At 37.1% G+C, this 22,969-nt stretch overlaps 1 protein-coding gene and 1 non-coding gene across 3 annotated transcripts in view; one reads left to right on the top strand and one right to left on the bottom strand.

Annotated features, from left to right (window-relative positions):
• Positions 1-22,969, top strand: part of TERF1 (telomeric repeat binding factor 1) — a 38,812-nt gene that overhangs the window by 5,566 nt on the left and 10,277 nt on the right. The window contains exons 2-8 of one of the 2 annotated variants that reach the window (XM_050802640.1): positions 1,017-1,112; positions 7,559-7,680; positions 9,423-9,509; positions 12,004-12,153; positions 13,803-13,915; positions 17,253-17,312; positions 18,983-19,077. In XM_050802640.1, coding sequence (XP_050658597.1) covers positions 1,017-1,112; positions 7,559-7,680; positions 9,423-9,509; positions 12,004-12,153; positions 13,803-13,915; positions 17,253-17,312; positions 18,983-19,077 — 723 coding nt within the window. The remainder of the gene's footprint in view (positions 1-1,016; positions 1,113-7,558; positions 7,681-9,422; positions 9,510-12,003; positions 12,154-13,802; positions 13,916-17,252; positions 17,313-18,982; positions 19,078-22,969) is intronic. The other variant, XM_050802641.1, reaches the window with a different exon arrangement.
• Positions 5,849-5,952, bottom strand: LOC126961878 (U6 spliceosomal RNA). Its single transcript, XR_007728464.1, has one exon. It is a non-coding gene; the product is annotated as a U6 spliceosomal RNA (small nuclear RNA).

Raw genomic sequence — 22,969 nt, 5'->3', positions numbered from 1 at the left:
AGACTGGCTATCTTAAGTCATCACCTCCTAACACAGGCTGGCAGTAGATGTTCAGTAAATATTGAATGGCTTGTGTTTAAATTCTATATAAATTTTGTGCTCTCTTAAAATCCTGTTAAATTCTATTATGACTGTGTATGGTCCAGATAATCTCTGGTATAGCATAAGATTATGTTAGAATTGAGGGAGGAAATTGGGTAAAAATATATTTGTCTTATATGCCTAATTGCTAAAGAACTGCTTTTCAGTTTGCTAGTTTTTTAAGCTTTTTATATACACCAGCCAAGCCCTGGATTAAGTGTAATGGTAGTGGTGGCACCTTCAGGTCTTAGGTTAGATATTATTTCCTCAGAGAAGCCTTCCCTGACACCTCCTCTGTGCAGAAGATAGTTAAACACACAGATTTCTTGTTATATGCTTCCAAAGCATTCTGTACTTGTCTTTTTAAAGTTTTCGCCACATTTTTACTTCAGTAGTTCAATCGCTTGTCTCTCATTGCTACATGGTAAAAAGCTCACTGTGGTCCATGAGTATGGCTTACTTGGTATTGTATGTAGTCACTGCCTGACTCAACATCTGGGTGGGCATTCAAGTTTTGGTAAGGTTAATATTAATATGTTTTAAAATACAGCTTTGTAAGCTAAGCAGACTCACTTAATTGAAACATTGATAAAAATAATATAAAATATTTTCTGTTATATGACATGTTTCTAGGTATAAGTTTCCAACCAGTGATTTTACACATTTTACAATTTGTATCTAAATCTTTTTTGTTAATGTAGACTGCTACTTGTGAAAGAATTTTCAACAATTTTTATTCTGCACGTGAAAGTTTTATTTTGTAAGAAATGTCTTCATTGCTATTCTTTTTTTTGTTCTGATTTTTAATCAGATCTTAAATGTACAACTCTATGATAATTTTTACAACATGTTTGTAGCCTATTACTGAACAAACCACACAGTGGCACTACTGGATCAAGTTTGATTTTAATAAAATTTACTTTTTTCTTTTTTAGCTATTATTCATGGACTATCCAGTCTAACAGCTTACCAGTTGAGAACGATATACATATGTCAGTTTTTGACAAGAATTGCAGCAGGAAAAACCCTTGGTAAATATGTGTTTTTATTTTATATTGGAAATATTTCAATCTGTGTCTAAATGTAAGACAATGAGAAGAAACAGATTTTTTGGGGGGGGGAGTTTGCCTACAAGTGTCTGGTGCATAGGGGTGTGAGGTGTGTGTGTGCGCGTGTGTGTGTGTGTGTGTACACACATACAGTCATATCTAAAGCAAGTAAAAGAAATGTAGTCCCTGTCACCTTAGAACATTGGTTCTCAAACTTCAGCCTGCTCCAGAATTACTTAAAGGACTTATTAAAAAAAAAACATAGTGCTGAGTCTCCCTACCTCCCATGAGTTTCAGATTCAGTAGGATGGGTATGGGGCTCTGAAATGTACATTTCTAATAAATTCCCAGGTGATTCTGATGCTACTGTTGGGGAAGTGTGTTTCATTGACTCTGGTAACTTTGTGGTGACTCCAATCATACACACTCTGTTTTTTACTGGCAACTATTATATTTGAAACCTTTTATTTGAACTTGATGCCAGCACTTATTTATGTAAGAAGTACAAGTTTATAGCTGTAATCTCTCTCCCTTGTCTCTGTAGTTCATTTTAGATTGTAATGGGCAAGCCTGATTCAGTTTATCAGCAATGGCTGGTATTTACAACATGGTCATTTTAAAAGGCTATTTGATGCAAATAATTTTATATTTAGATTGGTTTTTATAATTTACAAAATACTTTTCCAACAATCCTGAGTAGTGGGCAGTACTTACATAGAACTGCTTACTTACTGAAGTGTTGTCTTACATAAAATCCCAGTATATTAGCACCACTGTCAAAGCCCCCACTAAAGTAGCTCTGGCTGATGTAGTCAGCTTTGTTTGGGGCGTGAGGGTAGGTCTGGAGTTGGTGCCAGTACCATAAATGGACAGAACTAGATAGAGGCAGAATCGTTGTGAAAGAAACAGAGCTATAGGTAGGCCTGGGCCAGTTGCTGGAGAAGTAGCAGGTTGGAGCAAAATTCTAGACCGTGCATACTATAAGTTGACACTGTTGTTAACAGGGTTGTTTTCCAAATTAAGGTGGAAAAGTATTCTAAAGTGCCTGGCAGTGCTTTACACATAGCAGTTGTTCAGCACGTCTTAGTTGCTTCCTGGATAACCTTTTCTCCAAAAAAGGCGGGGGGAATCCAGATTTTATGTGTGATCTCATGGTTTAATCTTGGAATTTACCAGGATACTCTTTTGGATATATCCTAGATATAATGGGCAAGGGTCAGCTATCAAGAATCAATGTATTTCACCATAATACACTCAACTGAGGCAGCATTTAAAATTTTATGTGTTGAATTTTCAGCTATACATAACCCCTTTTTTTTGGTTTTGTTTTGTTTTGTTTTGTTTTGCTCTATAGTGGCACTGCGTAATAGAGATATGTGAGCCACATGTCTAATTTAAAATTTTCTAATAGCTATGTTAAGAAAAGTAGGCCAGGCATAGTGACTCATACCTGTAATCCCAGTGCTTTGGGAGACCTAGGCAGGCGGATCGCTTGAGCCCAAGAATTTGACACCAGCCTAGGCAACATAGCGAGACCCTGTCTCTACAAAAAATTTAAAAAATTAACCATGTGTGGTGCTCAGGAGACCGAGGTGGGAGGATTGTTTGAGCCCAGGAGGTTGAGGCTGTGGTGAGCTGTGATTGTGCCACTTCGCTTCAGCCTGAGTGACAGAATGAAACTCTGTCATGAAATTTAGAAATTCCCATTCCGGCAGGTGTAGCTAAAAAAAAAAAAATAAAATAGATGGAATTAATTTTGATAATCTTATTTAACTCAATATTTCTCAAACACTATGTCAATAAGTTATCAGTGTAAAAAATGTTAGTAAGGCCAGGCACGTGGCTCACACCTGTAATCCCAGCTCTGGAAGGCTGAGGTGGGCGGATCACTTGAGCCTAGGAGTTTGAGGCTGCAGTGAGCTATAATCACACCACTGTACCCCAACCTGGGCAGCACATCAAGACCCCCATCTCTTAAAAAAAAAAAAGAAATATTTTACCTTTTTTGGAGTAAGTCTTTGAAATCTCATGTGTATTTTATACTTAAGGTACATCTCAATTCAAACTAGTCATATTTTAGCTGTTCAGTAATTATGTATGGCTAGTAGCTACCATATTGGGTTTAGTCTCCTACCCCACATAACTTTGACAAGATTAGACATGTTTGGGGTGGTGTGGCCTTAGACCCCCACGTAGCTTCCATATACAGCAGATATCTTAAAGGGGAAATGCTTATCATCCTCCTCTCATGGAACTTTAAGCTTTTTTTTTTTAGACAGGGTGTCTCTCTGGCCCAGGCTGGAATGCAGTGGTGCCGTCATAGCTCACTGCAGACTCAAACTCTTGAGCTTGAGTGATCCTCCCACCTCAGTCTCCTGAGTAGCTAGGACTACAGGTGCACCATCAGGCCCAGCTAATTTTTAAATATTTTGTAGACACGAGGTCTCGTGTTGTCCAGGCTGGTCTTGAACTCCTGGCCTCAAGTGACCCTCCCGCCTAGGCCTCCCAAAACTCTGGGAGACTTAATGTACCTTTCCACCACAGCCTATTGCATTGCCCTGGAACTCAGCACATGTCCTGTGGAGAAAAACCAATCATGTTTGCAGTTCCTCTAGTTTCTACTGGGCTGTGCCAGTCCCAAGGAAACCACCAAAAGCTGTTCTTATTTGTCTTTCCCCAGTAAAGTCGCTCTGGCTGGAGTACACTGGATCCTCAACCTTATCCAAAATCAGCTAATCAGCATCTCACCTCAAAAGGGATTCTCTCTGGAATTTTAGTTCATCTCATTTTCATTGCTTTCCATGGCTATCCCATGTCTTTAGCAACATGATTTTGGAGTTTAACTGTTTTCTAGTTGTAGTGTGAGTGTTTTGTTTGCTGCAGTATACTACATCCCACCTGGAAGTAAATGTCTATACTGTAAATTTTTTGAAGCTAAGAGCTAACATACATTTTTCTATATGTCACATTTATAAGAAGGAAGGCAGATAAGTGAGAAGGGTTAAGTAATGTCAGTCAAGAAATACTTATTTGAAAATGTGTGTTGAAATTAGTTTCTGAAAGAAAGCAAGCAGATGAAAAATGAGGAAGAAAAAGTAGGCAGTCTACCTTTGCATCTTCATTTTACTACTTTTGAGACACAGTAAGTGATTTTTAAGTATCTTGGTGTCTGCTTCTACTTGCTAGGTGTGTGAGCTCTCTGGCTTTCAGATCTTACTGTATAAAACGAGTGCCACAGTGCCTGACACTCAGTGTTAGTTACTAGCATGAATATCTTTTGTACACCTTTCTTACCTTATGCTGCTCCATTTTTCTGAAGTGTTCTCCTTCCCATCCTTGGTACTCTACACTTAGTTTATCTGTTTATCCTTAATGCCCCAATTTGGATGACTTCTGTTTCATGAAGGATTCACTTCTAGTATTCCTACTTAGAGTGAATACCCTGTTCCTCAAATACACCAGATTCTGCTTGAGAATTTAATCTCTGGGAGATGGGTGTAGGCATCAATATATTTTTTTCTTTTTTCTTTTTTTTTTTTTTGAGACGGAGTCTTGCTCCGTCGCCAGGCTGGAGTACAGTGGCACCATCTTGGCTCACTGCAACCTCCACCTCCTGGGTTCAAGCGATTCTCCTGCCTCAGCCTCCTGAGTAGCTGGGACTACAGGCGTGCACCACCATGCCTGGCTAATTTTTCTATTATTAGTAGAGAGAGAGTTTCACCATGTTGCCAGGATGGTCTCGATTTTTTGATCGGTGGATCATGAGATCCGCCTCCCAAAGAGCCACCGTGTCTGGCCATGCATCAGTATTTTTCAAAAGCTCTTCAGCTGTTTCTGAGGTATAGCAAACATGGAGAACCATTGGCATAATGCACAATTCCATTAAAGTACCAGTTATATTGGTTTGTTTGCATGTCTTCCTCCATAGCTAGGATGTGAATTCCACAAGGTCAGGAACTTTCTTCTTCATGTTTGTATCCTAAGTACCTGACACAACCTGGAATATAAAGAGACTTAGTATGTGAATGAATATATTTTTATATTTAAAATGTTGGAACAACAATTTGGAGAGGACAACAGGAAATAAAGTAAAAATATTTGAAACTACAAATATTTAAACTGCCTGCTCACTCTGGTTTTTAAAGGAAAAAAAGATGTGCTATTTAAAATGCTCTTTATTCGGTTGGACTCGGTAGCTCACGCCTGTAATCCCAGCACTTTTGGAGGCCGAGGCGGGTGGATCACCTGAGGTCAGGAGTTTGAGACCAGCCTGGCCAACATGGCGAAACCCCATCTGTACTAAAAGTACAAAAGTTATCCAAGTGTGGGGCGGGCACCAGCTACTTGGGAGGCTGAGACAGGAGAATTGCTTGAACCCAGGGGGCGGAGGTTGCAGTAAGCCGAGATCGCGTCACTTCACTCTAGCCTGGTCAAAAGAGTGAAACACCATCTCAAAAAATAAATAAATAAAAATAAAAAATTCTCTTTATTATGCTTATTTGTTGCATACTTGCTATGGGACTACAACTGTGCTAGGATTACAGGGGTTTAGAAAAATACACTAAGTGGCTCCTGCCCCCCAAAATTTGAAATATTATGCATGGTAGACTATGAAGTTTTTTGTCTTCAAGACACTTTAAAATCTAATAGGGTTGTGGAGGTAAGTATAAAGTACTGCAAGGCATTAAAAAAGGAATAATGATACAAGAGTTTCTTTTTAATTAATGGAACGCTTCATGGATTTTTGTGTCATCCTTGTTGAGGGGCCATGCTAATCTCTGCATTCTTCCAATTTTTATATATGTGCTGCCAAAGCAAGCACATACAGGAGATTTAGAGAAAGGATATTTCCTAGTCTCTTAGCTGCTGGGGTAAGGACAGCGTTCAATAAAGAGGTGGAGTTTGCGCTATGCCTGTAAGAATTGCTAGAGTTTGTCAGAAAGAAAGTATAAAAATGGTAGTCTATCCACATCCTCAGATGTGGTGTGGGGGTGGGGGGATGGTAGTCTAGACAAAATGAAAACATTAGCATTATTTTGAAAATAAATTGTAGTTTACCTGGATAGTAGAACTCTTGATTTCTATATACAACTTCATAAACTTGGTCCTCACCCAGGCTTCCTATGATAGTAAATGTTAGCACCATTTATCCAATTATTAAAACCCAAGAGTCCTCCATTTTTTTCTCATACTCTACATGCAATCCATTAACAGGTTCTATTCTACATTCAAAATAAGTTCCAAAACTGATTAACTACTTGCCTCTTCCATCATCTTTCTAAGAGCGTGCATCCAACTTGCCCACTGACCTTCCTCCTGCCCTTTGTATTTGTTTTTTCAAGACAGGGAGGGTCTCACTCTGTCACTTATACTGGAGTGCTGTGGTGTCATCATCACTCACTGAATCTCAGACTCCCTGGCTCAAGCAGTCCTCCCACCTCAGCCTCCCGAGTAACTGAGACTACAGGCACACGCCCCCACCTGGCTCTTCCTGCCCTTTGAACATCAAACTCCTCCTCAGGATCTTTGCACTTGCCATTCCCTCTGGAATGTTTTTCTTCCAGATCTTTGGGTGACTGTGCCTTCTGCTTCACGTTATGCTGTTCTCAGCTCCACTGTCACTTCTTCAGAGAGGTCTTTAACCTGTCTGAAAGAGCTTCCCCCTCCCCTACCATTCATTTCCAGTACCTTTTTTATTTTTTCTAGCCTTTACTACTCTGAAACTGTATTTATTTCTCATTAGCATGTGAACATCATAAAAGTGGGGATTTTGTCTTATTCACTGAGACATTCCAAGTTTTTAGGCAAGTGCCTATATATAGTGAGTGATCAATAAATATTTATTAAATGAATTGTAGACTGTAGATGCTAGACATATAAGACGTTATAGTGAAGGCTCTTGAATGTCCGAATGAATTGTTGCTGTGTAATTTGCTAATTAGTTATCAGTTGTTGTGAGTCTTTGTTCTGAATAACTTGATCATAATTCTTTTAGGAAAGCTTAATAATAGTACAACTATTATCTCATTATATAGTCACATAAATTCTGTGAGATAGTATTTATTGTCACCATTTTATAGATGAGAAAACTGGCCTGTCTTGAGGTTTGTTGTAGTGCATTAGACTTAGGAACCACTTAAGAATTCTGTTGCTATGACATGTTATGTAAAATAGTTTAGTTTTTAAAATTCATATTTTTGTAAAGAAATCTTCAAATATTTGTTATCTCATCAACCTTTTTCCATTTGAAATTGATCTTAATGAGAAAATTAACTTAGAAAATAAAATCACTTCTCTAAACTGGTATAAACGAGGAGCACCTAGCACATAGTATATACTCAATAAATATTTAAAGGAATGCGTTATTAAAAACTGACAAAGTTCTACTTAGCTTTCTGAGTTACTTATTTTTGTTCTGTTTTTAAAAGATGCACAGTTTGAAAATGATGAACGAATTACACCCTTGGAATCAGCCCTGATGATTTGGGGTTCAATTGAAAAGGAACATGACAAACTTCACGAAGAAATACAGAATTTAATTAAAATTCAGGTATGAATAAATAACTTATGCTTATAATTATTATATTTCTAGAAAATAAGAACATTTAACACTTAAAAGAAATTAAGAGAAACCTAGTAGAGGTTAAGCAATAGTAAAATTTAATGTATTGTTTCTCTTCAGAAATTTGACCTTTGGTTTATAGCCTTAACATGATCACTGGGGGCTGGAACTTAATGTTCCATACTTAAGTATATGTTGCCCCCATGTTGTGGAAAATTTTAAAACCAGGGATTTGTGCTCTTCCAATTGATATTTAAAGATTATGGAAAAAGTAGATAATATTTTTAATTAATGGTAAATTTTAGATTTTTCTAATCGAGAGTATGTAAAATTTTAACCATGTAGGGAGAATTTTAGTAGACAGTGAGTAGTTTTAAAAAGTCATTCAAAGATACAGTAGCTAGCAGTCAGAGCAAATACTAGGTACTTTCTTAGTTAAATAAACTTTTTCTCTTTTGAGAATTTTAAAAATTTATTTTCAGGTTGAATAGAAAAGAAAAGCTAGGTCATTCCCCACCTTCCCAAGAATTAGTGTGGTGATAGTCAAGTAGAATTAGGACCTGAAGAAAAGAAAATGGGCAGAAAAACGACTGTTTCCTTTATGAATTCAACCCAGAGCAAAGAGATTTGTCATGTTATTGCAATCTTTTAGACCGCTAGAGAAAGCAAGTCTTTCTTAATACACTACTGTAAAGTCAAATGGGTGACAAAGTTTATAGCAGACATTTAATATATTCCTTACTATTTGCCAGGCACTGTTCTAAACTCTTTCACATAAAACTCTTACGTCCTCATAACAATCTGATGAAATAGGTACTATTGTTTCCACCATTTTACATATAAGGTAACTGGGGCACCAAGAGGCTAAGTAGCTTACCAAGTTTACATAGCTACCCAGATGGTAATAGTGGTCCTGTCTTACCCTGTTACCAAAAATGCCAATGTGTGAAAAAAATGATCATTCAAAAACATCTAGCTTCTTAGGTTTGTATTAGATATTTTCCAGGGATTCTGACTAGCAAATTTTATGTATCCTAATCATCACAAACATCATCTACCTCCTCTTATTTCCCTTTTACTCAAAATTAATATTTAGGTGGGTCCTAAATGTCCATGGTATGGCTTCTAATTTATTTACTAATACATGCTTTTGATTTGGTCTAAATTAGAGATAGAATGCTGGGCATTTATGAGTAAATGTGCATGGGAGCAGTGCAAATTTTTCATGTCATTTCAAGCGACACTTATTTTGTCTTTGAAAAAGTACTTTATATCTTTTATCAAACTAAAATTATTAAACTACATAAAAATGTTTTCGGGCCGGGCGCGGTGGCTCAAGCCTGTAATCCCAGCACTTTGGGAGGCTGAGACGGGTGGATCACAAGGTCAGGAGATCGAGACCATCCTGGCTAACACAGTGAAACCCTGTCTCTACTAAAAAATACAAAAAACTAGCCAGGCGAGCTGGCGGGCGCCTGTGGTCCCAGCTACTCGGGAGGCTGAGGCAGGAGAATGGCGTGAACCCGGGAGGCGGAGCTTGCAGTGAGCTGAGATCAGGCCACTGCACTCCAGCCTGGGCGACAGAGCGAGACTCTGTCTCAAAAAAAAAAAAAAAAAAAAAAAAAAAATGTTTTCAACAGAGGATCAGACTTACTTCAGTTATCTTAATAATTAAATAACTATTAGATATTTTTCAACGCAGTCTAAGGTTGGTATTTTTCATCTTTTAGGCTATAGCTGTTTGTATGGAAAATGGCAACTTTAAAGAAGCAGAAGAAGTCTTTGAAAGAATATTTGGTGATCCAAATTCTTATATGGTAATTATTTAAATTAAAACCACAGAATTTTAGAACTGTTTATGTAGAATGAGGAAAACTGAAAGAAAATTGGAGGAGAAAATAAATGCTTTATCTTTTAAACAGTATAGAATAATACTGTGCAATAGAAAAACTATGCAAGTCACATATGTGATTTAAAATTTTCTAATAAGCTGGATGCAGTGGCTTACACCTATAATTCCAGCACTTTGGGAGACTGAGGTGGGATGATCCCTTGAGCTCAGATATTTGAGACAGCCTGGGCAACATGGGGAGATCCTCATCTCTCCAAAAAAAAAAGAAATAATAAATAATGAAAAATAAATAAAATTTTCCAGTAGTCATATTAAAAAAGTAAAAAGAGGCTGGGTGCAATAGCTCATGCCTATAATACCAGTACTTTAGGAGGCTGAGGCAGTAGGACCATTTGAGGTCAGTAGTTCAAGATCAGCCTGGGTAAAACAGCGAGACCCTGTTCTCTACGAAAAAATTAAAAATCAGCGAGGTGTGGTGGAGCGATACTATAGTCCTGAGGTGGGAGGATTGCTTCAGCCCAGGAAGTCAAGGCTGCAGTGAGCTATAATGCTGCCGCTGTGCTCCAGCCTAAGCAACAGATAGAGACCCTGTCTCTAAAAGTAAATAAATAATAAAATAGTATAGTATTTGCATATAACATATGTACATCCTCCTGTATACTTTAAATCATCTCTAGATTATAATAACTAATACAATGTAAATAGTTGTACTGTTTAGGAACAAAAAGATACAAAAAAGTCTGTATGTGTTCAGTACAGGTGCAATTCTTTTCCCCCATACATTTTGTGGAAGAAATACCTGCATTTCTTTTGGGTTTATATGAAGAGTAGAACTGATGAGTCATAAGGTGTGTACATACTCAGTTTTAGTAGATATTGCCAAGCTGTTTTCCAAAGTAGTTATGTCAATTCCTCCAGTAGTGTAAAAGAATTCTAGTGGCTCCACAGATCTTACATCTGGGTTTTCATTTTAGCCATTCAGGCAAATATGTAGTGCTGTCCCATTGGATTTTAATTTGTTTCCCTGATGAATAATCAGATTGAGCACCTTTTGATAACGTTAGTAGAAAGAGTTGTAGAGTGACTACCTTAATCCAATAAGGAACCTGGGCCTAGTTGAGGGTAGGTTGGGCAGTTTTGGCAAGGCTTTGTCTATCTCTAATATAACCCTGTCCCTGGGGTATAGCCCTCCAGAAATTTGTCTTTTGGGTTTCCTACCCTTATATTTTCTCCATAGCACTATGAGACTACTGAAAATTCTACTCTCCTCATACCTCCCAGAAGAGGAAAACTGACGGCCAGGAAATATTAAGAGGTTAAGATAAGTACTTAACCTCACTAGTATTAATGTTGCCTCATTAGAGCAATATTAAGTACTATATTGAAACACTACTTCCCATCCCTTAGACTGGCATCAATTAAAATGTCTTAGAATACCAATAGTTGTCTCAACAAATTGAGAAATGATTGTACTACCTGCCATAACTTCCTTTCAAGACTGTATATTGGTACTTCTTTGGGAGATCATTTTAGCAAAATCTTTTAAGCATGCATTCCAGCAATTCCACTTCTAGACAATATCCTAGAATAGCTGGTTTCACTTTTAACTGCATATTTTAAAAGCCATAAAGCTTTAAAGACAACAAAAAACCAAGGCCTTCCTGAGATAATTGCTCTGAGATTGAGCCTAAGAATTTTTTTAAAGTTCTCCAGCTTTTATTGTACAGCCAGCATTGAAAGAGCTACTGTCCAAGGAAAACACATACAGTGCACAGAAGATAATGTAGAAACATGTTGAAGAGCAATACAGTTATTGCAAGTAGCCTAAATCCCTCAGTAGGTTTGAAGAATGGATGAATAAGTGATGTTTTTGATCAGTGTAGTACTTTATAATGGCAAAAATAACTACTTCTAGGAATATCAAATCAGCATGGATAAATGTTGTAAACATAGAGTTGACTAATATGTAGCAAGTTTCAAAAGAATACAGATCGTACAACACCATTTGTAGAGTTAAAACCATGCTAAGCAATGCTACGTGTTATTTGTGGATACATACGTAGTACAAGTAAAGGAATTCATGGGAATGGTGAATTCTAAATTCAGGGTAATGGTTACAGTGAGGAGAGAAAAGGGGATACAATCAGATTATGGTAGTAAACAGGGATTTTAACCATATCGATTATGTTTTATTTCTTAAACTGGGTAGTGGGTACTCTGGTTTATAATACATATCTTTTTGCATCTGTCTAAAATATAAAATATTTTTTTAAATGAGGAGAGACCAGAAGAAGTAAGAAAAAAGTACATTAGCATGTCATTTAAAACTTAATTTTAAAAGTATCTGTGTCTCTGAGTTTATAAAGTGATTTCTTTCCAATTAAATAATATATGACAAAAATCCTTGTATCTGTAACTTTGTGTGATTTATGTTAATTCATTTCTTCTCTTTTCTTTAGCCTTTCAAAAGCAAATTGCTTATGATAATCTCTCAGAAAGATACATTTCATTCCTTTTTTCAACACTTCAGCTACAACCACATGATGGAGAAAATTAAGAGTTATGTGAATTATGTGCTAAGTGAAAAATCGTCAACCTTTCTAATGAAGGTATACATATTATTCAAGAGTGACTCTAATAATAGACTTAAAGGAAATGTTATAATAAAGGAGAATACTTGAAATAGAAATCCTTTAAAACTAATGGGAATTTTTTGTTGTGGTTTTGTAGAAAGGTGTGGTAAAATGTTACATTTTGTGGACCTCATTAAAAGATTTATGAGTGATCTTTGTAGTACTTTTGTAACTTTTCAAAATTAGGAAAACTTTCAAAAGAAAAAGTTGAAGGGAAAACTTAGAATGAATTAAAAATAAGAAATAGGCAAAAGCAAATATTCATTGTAATTTAAGTAAATTTTAAAGACGTTTTTAAACACATTTTGGGGAAAAAGTAGAATTGCATTAAAGAAGGGCCTTTTAAAATTTTTCTAGGCCAGGTGCAGTGGCTCATGCCTATAATCCTAGCACTTTGGGAGGCCAAGTTTCAGGAGTTCGAGACTAGCCTGGGTGACATGGTGAAACCCCTTGTCTACAAAAAAATTAGCTGGGCCGGCACGGCGGCTTGTGCCTGTAATCCCAGCACTTTGAGAGGCTGAGGCGGGTGAATCATGTGGTCAGGTGATCGAGACCATCCTGGCTAACACGGTGAAACCCCCTCTCTACTAAAAAAATACAAAAAAAATTAGCTGGGCGTAGTGGCGGGCGCCTGTAGTCCCAGCTACTCCGGAGGCTGAGGCAGGAGAATGGCCTGAACCTGGGAGGCAGAGCTTGCAGTGAGCCAAGATGGTGCCTCTGCACTCCACCCTGGGCGACAGAGCAAGAGTCTGTCTCAAAAAAAAAAAAAATAATAATAATAGCTGGGCATGGTGGCATACACCTGTAGTCCCAGCTACTTTGGGGGGGTTGAGGCTGTAGTGACCTGAGATTGAGCCACCGCACTCCAGCCAGGGTGACAAAACGAGACCCTGTCGTTAAAGACATTTCTGGTCAGGCGCAGTGGCTCTTGCCTGTAGTCCCAGCACTTTGGGAGGCTGAAATGGGTAGATCGCTTGAGCCCAGGAGTTTGAAACCAGCCTGGGCAACATGGCAAAACCCCGTCTCTACAAAAAAAATAAAAAATTTAGCCAGGCATAGTGGCGCACGCCTGTAGTCCCAGCTACCTGGGAGGCTGAGGTGGGAGATCACCTGAGCCCAGGAGGTTGAGGCTGTAGTGAGCTGTGATTGTGCCACTGCACTCCAGCCTGGGTGACAGAGTGAGACCCTGTCTCAAAACAAACAACAATAAAATTTTTCTAGTAACATTTTATTCTCTGTCTTGACCTCAGAAGTTTTAAGTTGACAGTGTTATAGTGGAGCATCTTGATTAAGATAATTTTTATTTCAAAATATATAGAATTTATGTTTTTTTCATGCAGCCTTTTCTCTTAAAAATTCCCTAGAGACCATTTTGTCTATCAAATATATTTACAAGGAAAGACCACCTTTGTAATGCTGATAAACCAAGCAGATAGCTAATGTAGCTGCTGGCAGTGTCATAATTATTGGTGAAAATAACAACACAGTGCCCTTTATTGGCCTGTGAACAGATATATTGGCTATGACTATCAAAGAATTACAAGGCTTAATTTAATGCTATTTGTTTAAAATGGCTTAATGCATTTCTTCCTATCCTCCTACCTCCACACACACCATTTTTTAAGGCAGCAGCAAAAGTAGTAGAAAGTAAAAGAACAAGAACAATAACTTCTCAAGATAAACCTAATGGTAATGATGTTGAAATGGAAACTGAAGCCAATTTGGATACAAGAAAAAGGTTTGTAATTTAATCAATTTGTGTATTCTTTGTTTTATGAATGTTCTGTCTTTATGTAAAATTGATGCGAGTCTTTTTGTTAAAAATAATTATTGAGTAGCATGTTATCTTGCTGATGATTAACATTTAGGTATTTGGAGTACTGTAGAGTTATTTCATGACCTGTGCAAACTACATATGCCAAGCAAAAGTAGAGAATAAGAAAATATTACAGTTTAAATAATGTGGATAGTTTACCATTCTTACTGAGGGTATGCTTAGGAACAAAGGTGAGGTTGGACTCCTGTGCCCCTTAGTTGTTTTTAGATTCTACATGTTCTCATTATGTGATTCATGTTTCACTGTACTAAGAGTCTAGTATATTAAGATATTATTCGTATATCTTCTCTAAGGGTAAGCTCACTACTTCATCTGGTGCTTGACTGAAGAAATAGTGATTTGCTTTAATACTGGAGGAAAACAAGCTGTGTCAGTCCTGTATATTGAGAGATATGTTAAGTCTCCAAAATTATTTTTTCTTTAGGGATTTTCAGGGGTGATTTTGTCTTTTGTTTTAGAAGCTTAAGTATCTTCCCCTATTGAGGAAGCTATAACTCTGATATTATAAAGATCTTCTTTCCTATTGAACCCATGGTCTGTTTTCTCTGTTCTTCTACCTTAAACCAAGGCCAGATAATCAAATTTCTGTGGTCTCTGGATGGGTATATTTGGAAATGGATGTAATATTACTTTCTTCTTGGGACCAAGACCTAAGTGTTACAGGGACCCCATCTTAACTACTTATTTAGAGGTAGAGATTGGGGTTCAAGTTGGATCTACACTGGACTTGTCACATCTTAGGACTGAGGCTCTGTCATCTTATAGTGGTCCCTCCTATTGTTCCTGCCTGTCAGAGCATGACCTGTTCCTTTCATCTCTCCAAAGGCTGTACTAAAGTCTTATTTCACATTGATGTGCTTTTTTCTAAAACCCAGTTTAAGAAGTAGAGATTCCATATTTATTGGCCCAATTACTTCATTTTGTTTCAAAAATCAAAGTTTAATGATACTAATACCCAATACATTCTTGTGGGCAAGCCATCCTGCTCATAATTATACTGCTAATACCATGGTTCTTACAGATAATGACAAGCACACTTCCTATGGACTCTCCTTATATAGTACTACCCACTTATTTCAGATGCTCTCCTAGACACAAACACAGTGCAATCCATGTGTACAAACAGAACTCTTCATGTTCTCATTTGCCTCTCTACACCCTGCCTCTCTTCTTTAACCTCACACATCCAGCTGTCTCTCCAAGTATTAAGAACCCCACCTCAGAAATGCTTCTCCAATCTATTTTTATCTATATAGCTTTGTACCATTCAAATCCATCCTTGACATAACTTCCAGAGTTAGCTTCCAAAAAAATAAATCTCTTTAGATCACTCCCAGCTTAAAAACTTTTTGGCTCCTATTTCCTACTAGATAAGTCAATTTATTGCCATGGCTTATAAAGCCTTACATAGACCCATTCTATTTTTTTTAATATACAGTCTTATCCCTAAGCATGAACCCCTCCCTGTCCATGTACATCGTACTTTCTAGCATTACAGAACTTCTCCCTGATCTTAAAATGTTAGAAGTTTTCACACCTCTGCCCTTGCTTTGTTCCTTCTATTTGAATTCCTATCATTTTATTTTCTCCAAGGCAAGCTCTTACTTGCTATTCAATCTATCTCAGAGATCACCTGGATGAAGTCTTTCCCAGCTCTGTAATCAGAGTTGTTACTTCTGTTTTTTCATAGCATACATCTCTATAAAAGGACTTATCTTCGTTAGTAACTTATCTGTTTACCTGATTCTTTCACTAGTTTGAGAATTATTTGAAAGTTCTTACTTAGCCTTGAAGCATCTTAATTAGCTTGGTATCCTTGTTGCCTAATTCATTACCAGGCATACATTAGAACTTGCTGTGCACTAGTTACAGGGAACAAAACTAAAACTAGAAACAGCGTAAAGATCAAGAATTGAGCAAATACCAAAACCATCCTGGAAGCAGAGCCAGGGCAAATAAAGCATTAAATCACCAGTGTCAGGACAGTTACCAATAAGGGTTCAAGTAAAGCAAGTATAGAATCAGAAGTGTGATTGTGAGGTCAGACAAATCCTAGAAAAATTGAAACCCCCATGTTATGAAGACTAGATGAAATAAATATTTTGCTCTGATAAAGCTTATACAGTTGTTCGTTGGTGTTTGAAGGGGATTCGTCCTAGGACATCCACCCTCCATTGATACCAAAATCCACAGATGTTCAAGTGTCTTACAAAAATGGTGTAATAGCCAGGAACAGTGGCTCACACTTGTAATCCCAGCATTTTGAAAGGCTGAGGCAGGAAGATCACTTGAGCCCAAGAGTTTGAGACCAGCTTAGGCAACATGGCAGAACCTTGTCTTTACAAAAATTAACCAGTCTTGGTGGTGCATGCCTGTAGTGCCAACTACTTGAGAGGCTTAAGTGAGAGGATCGCTTGAGCCTGGGAGGTCTGCAGTAAGCTATGTTTGTGCCACTGCACTCCAGCCTGGCTGACCCTCTGCAAGACCCTGTCTCAAAAAAAAAAAAAAAAAAAAAGGTGTAATATTTGCATATTACCTACATACATCCTCCCATATACTTTAAGTCATCTCTAGATTACTTAAAATATCTAACACAGTGCTGAAATAGTTGAGATGGACAGCTTCATGGAGATACTAACCTTGAGCAGGGGCTTTTGTAGGATGGTTAAGATTTTTACAGATGGATAGAAGAGGAAATACCATTTTAGGAGAGAGGAATAGTACCAGTGAAAGCATGGAGGTGTAAATAGTCATGTTGTGTGTGTGGAAACCATTTTAACTATAGCAAATGGGAACTTAATCAATTCCCAAAAGTTCACTTGGAGACTGGTGGGGAGAACCATAAATTAAAATTGAGCCCATCAAATTGTATACTTTAAACATGTGCCATGCTTTTTATGTATCAGTTATACCTTAATAAAGCAGTTTTTAAAACTTGAATTCATGGAAATAAAGTGCCATGGAAGAGTTTTTGAAAGAGTGTTATTATAAATGCTTGACTACAGCATTAATTATGCTTATGTCTGGAGAAGCTTGATTTGATACCTCTTATAAGTATAAGCATGTCTGGACAAAAATTAGCCATGTTGTAATGGACTGTGTATGTCCCAATGTTACCGAGGTTTCTTTCCAAAGTTATTTTTTATAAATTGAAATATGTCTTGACTATGTGGAAAGTACTACCCTTATGAAAAGTTTCTTTTGTTTACATTCTTACAAGTTTTTTCTTCTTTTAAAGTGTTAGTGACAAACAGTCTGCGGTAACTGAATCCTCAGAGGGTACAATATCCTTATTGAGGTGAAGTAAATTGACATTTTTCTTCTTTGTCTTTCAAATCTTTGATTGAAGCAATTCATGCAGACCTAATATAACTACCACATAAATGGTACAATTGAAAGAATATCTCAGGGTCCTACTTAGCCCAACAGATATTCAACGACTCTGAGACATCTTGCAATTCCAAACTGTAGAGACTTGCTTCTGAGACTGGGTTGTTTCACATTGTTTCTACAAAGCCCTTATTGGAATACACATATAGGGAGTTCTTGAGCTTAAAACAGATGTTTAGTAAACACTTATCTGTCATAGAAACAAAGATACAATACTGGGGCAGGAAGGGGATGGGGATTACATTTCTAATGAATGCCCCCAATGCCAATATTATCAAAGTTACTTGAAAAACTTTATTCGATCTAATAGAATCACTGTGACAGACAATGCAACCTGTCCAGAGGGCAGAAAGTCTGCATGAATGATTTATAAGATAGAGCAGTTGGGATCACAAGTGGAACCGTGGGAGGAGGTGGCTGACTTCATGTGGAAGAGGTGATTGGACATGAAGAATTGAGAGGCCAAGATGGTATATGAATTGTCCATGAGAATACTGAAATAATTCATAATAGCAGCACTTAGGTGTAGAGAAAGATCTGTGAATGATGAAGAAGTGCTTGGAAGGATGGTGAATGGCTGTGAAGAATGATCGAAGGTGATATATCTCAGTGGCATGAATCCTCAAGGCTGAAGTTTCTATGGAAGCAGGATCTTGAAAGTGGCATTCATTAGGAAATGAAAACTGCTGTCTCTGGCATCCTGTAGTTTATGGAGGGTGGAAGATGAAGCCAATCTCTACTTGAGAAGGCTACCAAGGAGAGAAACATTGTCCCCAGGGGAAAGCTAGATTTTAGACAAGGCAAAGAGCAGGAAGGGATGGTTGAAGAGATTGAGAATGACATTCCAGAAAGGACAATAGAAAGTCTTGGGAAGGAGGGAGAGAGGGGAAGAGAGAAAGGATAGCTGGTCACATAGAGTATCTATAGGGATAAAAGTATAGCTAAAAGAACCTACATTTTAGGTGGAGGTAATACAGCTGCCTAAGCTTAAGTGAACTGCTTTTTGAATCTTAGTTTGCTCCTTCATAAAATTGGATTAATATAATACCAATTTGGCAGGGTTTTTTAAAAAAATGATGCCACATCCTGTGTTTCCAAACAGCCTTACCTTTCAAAACTCTTTTTGGAAGCAGTAATGATAATCAAGTGATACCTGCCATTATGTAAAGCAATTTTGAAATCCGTCTTTGGGGAAATAAAAGCCTTAAGAGAGAATGAAAGCTAATACTTTGTAGTTTAAGGATTTTTTTTCCTTGATGTATCTAATTGGAAGGCCAAAAGAGTCTTGCCTTTCTTTTTTTTTTCTTTTTCTTTTTTTTTTTTTGCCTGCTTCTTCTGAGACGTCAAAAAACATCTTGATTTCTGCTGAGTAGATCAGATAGAGGAAGATGAGAGAGGCAACAGAAATCTTAAGAGGCCACAGGTTAAGATGGGGCACTAAGCAGGGAGAGCACCAAAGGAAGTAGGCCAAAGTATTAATAGAAGATCCTAGAACAGATTAAGGCAAATCATTTACCTTTTTTCCATTGCTTTACTAATCTTTTTGGAACCAATTACAAACTTCGTGTTTTATTTTAGGTCTCACAAGAATCTTTTCTTATCTAAGTTGCAACATGGAACCCAGCAACAAGACTTTAATAATAAGAAAGAAAGAAGAATAGGAACTCTTCAAAGTGAGTACTGTTATAACAGTTTTAGAGGGGGAGAATTCATGTGTCCTCAGACAACCCAGCTGTTGACTTTACTACTATAACAAAAAAACACACACTTCAGAAAACTGAAGCACGAAGTCTTGACTTCATAGAGTTAATTGAAGTAGTGTTTAATTGAGAAAATTAGCTATTTTGATTGTCTAGCTTAGAGTTCTTTTGGTATACTGCTTTTCTACCTTGACTGTGTTCAGCAACTTCAAATATAGTCATATGCCACATCATGACATTTCAGTCAAAGACAGACTGCATTGCATATAAGATGGTGATCCTGTAATAATGTAATGGAGCATATATAGAAACTTGATAATGTGGCACTTGATATTGGCATTGCATATCAAGTAGGGGAAATGATTGATAATTAGCAATGGTACTGGGAACCGTGGGTTTTCTATATGAATATATATATATATGTATATGTATGTTTGTGTAAGTGTACTCTTAATGTTCACATAAGGACAAAATAACCCAACGACCCATTTCTCAGAACATATCCCCCTTGTAAAGCAATGCATGACTGTAGTTACTTTTCAGAAACATTAAGTACAGTTGATTCTTGTTATTCACAGTAGTTATGTTTTATAAAGTCTGAGAGTGTTGAATTAGCAAATTACAAGTTTCTTTTTGGTATGTATTCATTTAACAAATGTTTATTGACCCCACATTAATATTTTAGGTACTGAACTGATACTGAGATTTTTAATATGGATCTAAATATAAATACTTATTGATAAAAATAATAGACATAATGAAATTAGGATTATTTCTCCATGCTCATAAGGTACCATCTTGATGCCAGGCAAATGATAGGCCTGCAGTAAATATTATAGAATAAATTTGTTTATACCTGATGGCTGATGACATGGCAACCATTAGCAAATATTTGTAAATAGAGCTCTAAAATATTTACATTCATAGATATCATTCCCATTTTAAAGAGGTACCCCCTCTTTATAGTTTGAGGATAGTAATTTTGTTTGTGCTAAACCTTTTTTTCTCTTCTTTATCTGTTTTTGGAGACAGTCTTACTTTGTTGCCCAGGCTGGAATGCAGTGCAGTGGTGAGATCTTGGCTCACTGTAGCGTCTACCTTCCTGGGCTCAGTTGATCCTCCCACCTCAGCTTCCCAAGTAGCTGGGACCACATACACATGCCAACCCTGCTATTTTTTGGTTTTTTGTTTGTTTGGTTGTTTGTTTTGAGATGGGGTCTTGTCCTGTCACCCTGGCTGGAGTGCGGTGGCTTGATCTCGGCTCACTGCAACCTCAGTCTCCAGGTTTCAAGCAATTCTCCTGCCTCAGCCTCCTGAGTAGGATTACAGGAGTGTGCCACCACACCCAGCAGATTTTTGTATTTTTAGTAGAGACGGGGTTTCGCCATGTTGGCCAGGCTGGTCTGGAACTCCTAACCTCAGGCAATCCGCCCACCTTGGACTCCCAAAGTGCTGGGATTATAGGCGTGAGCCACCACACTCAGCCTTTTTGTAATTTTTGTAGAGATGGGGTTTTGCCATGTTGCTCTGGCTGGTCTGTAACTCCCGAACTCAAGCAATCTGCTCACTGTAATTGTGCCGAGATTACAGGCGTGAGCCACTGCTCCTAGCCCTAACCTTTTTTTCAAAAACTAAGTTTTGTGTTGTACAGTTGACATGTGCTTAGGGAAAAAAAAATCAAGTTAATTCAGAAAAGTTGAAAGAAAAAGCCAAATCATCCAGATTTCATCAGTGCAGAAAAACTCACCAGCATTGAGTGAAATTATTAATATTTGAGTTGAAAACTTTTTATAGGTAAATGCATTCAATCCTCAAAATAACCTTATGAGATTAGTGCTTTTTTTTTTTTAAATCATCTCCATTATACAGATGAGGAAGCTGAGATTTAAAAAGGTAAATAAAATGCCTTTGATTACAGTGTATGAATAGAACAGGAGCCACAATTTGAAATCAGACAGTCTGATTCCAGAGCCCAGCCTCTAATTGCTTAGATGGACTGCCTCAATAGAAGAATGGATAGATTGAGAGCAAATAAAATTTTAGAAAATTGTGATCAAGTTACATATGTTACTTTAAAATATATTTACATTTAATTTTTAAGATGTAAAACAAGGATTCAGTACTTCAGATGAAGGTGGTTTCACAAGAAATCTATCAGTAACCTTTATGATCTGTATAAAATAAAGAATATGAAATGCTTTAATAGATCAACTTTAGTCTTGTTGATTGACCGTAGCAAAAATTTCTTCCACCAATCCCCAATTTTTCTTGGTTATATTCTATATAATCAATATTTGTAGCATTGTTTTCCCATGTTGGATTTTCAGTTCAAAATATTTTTTCATTTTCTTAGAGACTTTTTTACTGACCTATGAGGGAAGTTGTTTAATTTCCAAATATCTTTCTGTTACTGATTTTTAGTTTAATTCTATTTCAGTCTGTGAATATGCTTCATAGTTTTTTTAAGATTTGTTTTATGGCCCACAGTATGGTTTATTTTGGTCCATTTGGATGTGCCCAGAGAAGAACATGAATTCTGGCATTGTTGTATGAAGTGTTTTAAAATGTCAATTAGGTCAAGTTTTTAATAATGCTGTTCAGGTATTCTATATATGTACTCATTTCCTCCCTACTTGTTCTGTCAATTAGAAAAGTGATAAAATCTCCCAGCTATAATTATGAATTTGTCTTTACATTTATGTGATTATTTCCTTTTTTCTATTTTAGTCCTCTAACACCTGTTTAAACATTTCTCCTAATGCTAAAATCTCTCCATCAGAGCTAGTGTGGTTTCCATTTTCCTGACTGGAACCCACCCAATATATATGTCAAAATCCCATGTATGTTTAGGTCTCTTGGTCTACTCCTGCAACAATACCATATTGTTTCAGTTACTGTAGTTTTATAATAGATCAGTTTGTAGTAGGGTAATCTTATTGTTTTTCAAGAGTATCTTGACTATTCTGGTGTTTTGGTCTTCCATATTGTCAGGGAAAAAACCTAGCCATCGGGCTTTATAAGCAGTAAACCTGCTGCTACTTTATAGGTACAAAAGGGAGACAACAAGACTTAGCAACTTAATGAGCTAGAGTAAGACAGATTATTATAGCAAACAACATGGCATTGATGTAGTTGTTCAGATTTCCCTACCCCAAGTCCTGTGGACTATGCAGCAGGCCTAAATGGATGCTGTGAAGGCAGTAAGTTATATTTCAGCTGAGGAAAACTCAGAGCCAAGGGCCCAGTGCTTTTTGAGTAAGCAACAAAACTTGTAACAAATAGCAACCAAGCCAGTACCCTCTCCCAGGAGAAGAGCGGTTGGCCTGGTCATCATGTTATGGTTTCCTTGACCTGCTTAATTGCCTATCTGACTGGCTATAGAAAATGCACTATTTCAGGAGATAAATAAGGCTTTTGTACATGCAACAAGAATTGCAGGGGTGCTCACAGCCAATGGTGGACTACCTCTCTTAACACATAATTTTAGAATATTCTTGTTAAATTACACAAAGAACCCTGTTGAGATTTTTATGTGAAATTGCATTGTTAACAATAGATGATTTTGCAGAGAACTGACACTATTACATTAAGTTTTCCTATGCATGAACAAAATATATTTCTCTAACAGTTTTTATATATACAATCATCCCTTGGTTTTCACAGGGGGTTGGTTCCAGGACTCGTCCTCCTGCCCGCCCAACAGGGATACCAGAATTCTCAAATGCTCAAGTCCCTTACATAAAATGGCATAGTCTTTGCATATAGACCTGTGCACCCGCCTACCACATGCTTTAACTCATCCCCAAATTACTTATAGTAACTAAAACAATGTAAATGATAACTAAATTGTAGTAAATAATTATTA

This window comes from Macaca thibetana, chromosome 8 (genome assembly GCF_024542745.1).
Source record: "Macaca thibetana thibetana isolate TM-01 chromosome 8, ASM2454274v1, whole genome shotgun sequence".
Lineage (NCBI taxonomy): Eukaryota > Metazoa > Chordata > Mammalia > Primates > Cercopithecidae > Macaca > Macaca thibetana.
The sequence above is the reverse complement of the archived record's forward strand: the minus strand, read 5'-3'. Positions and strand labels throughout refer to the sequence as shown.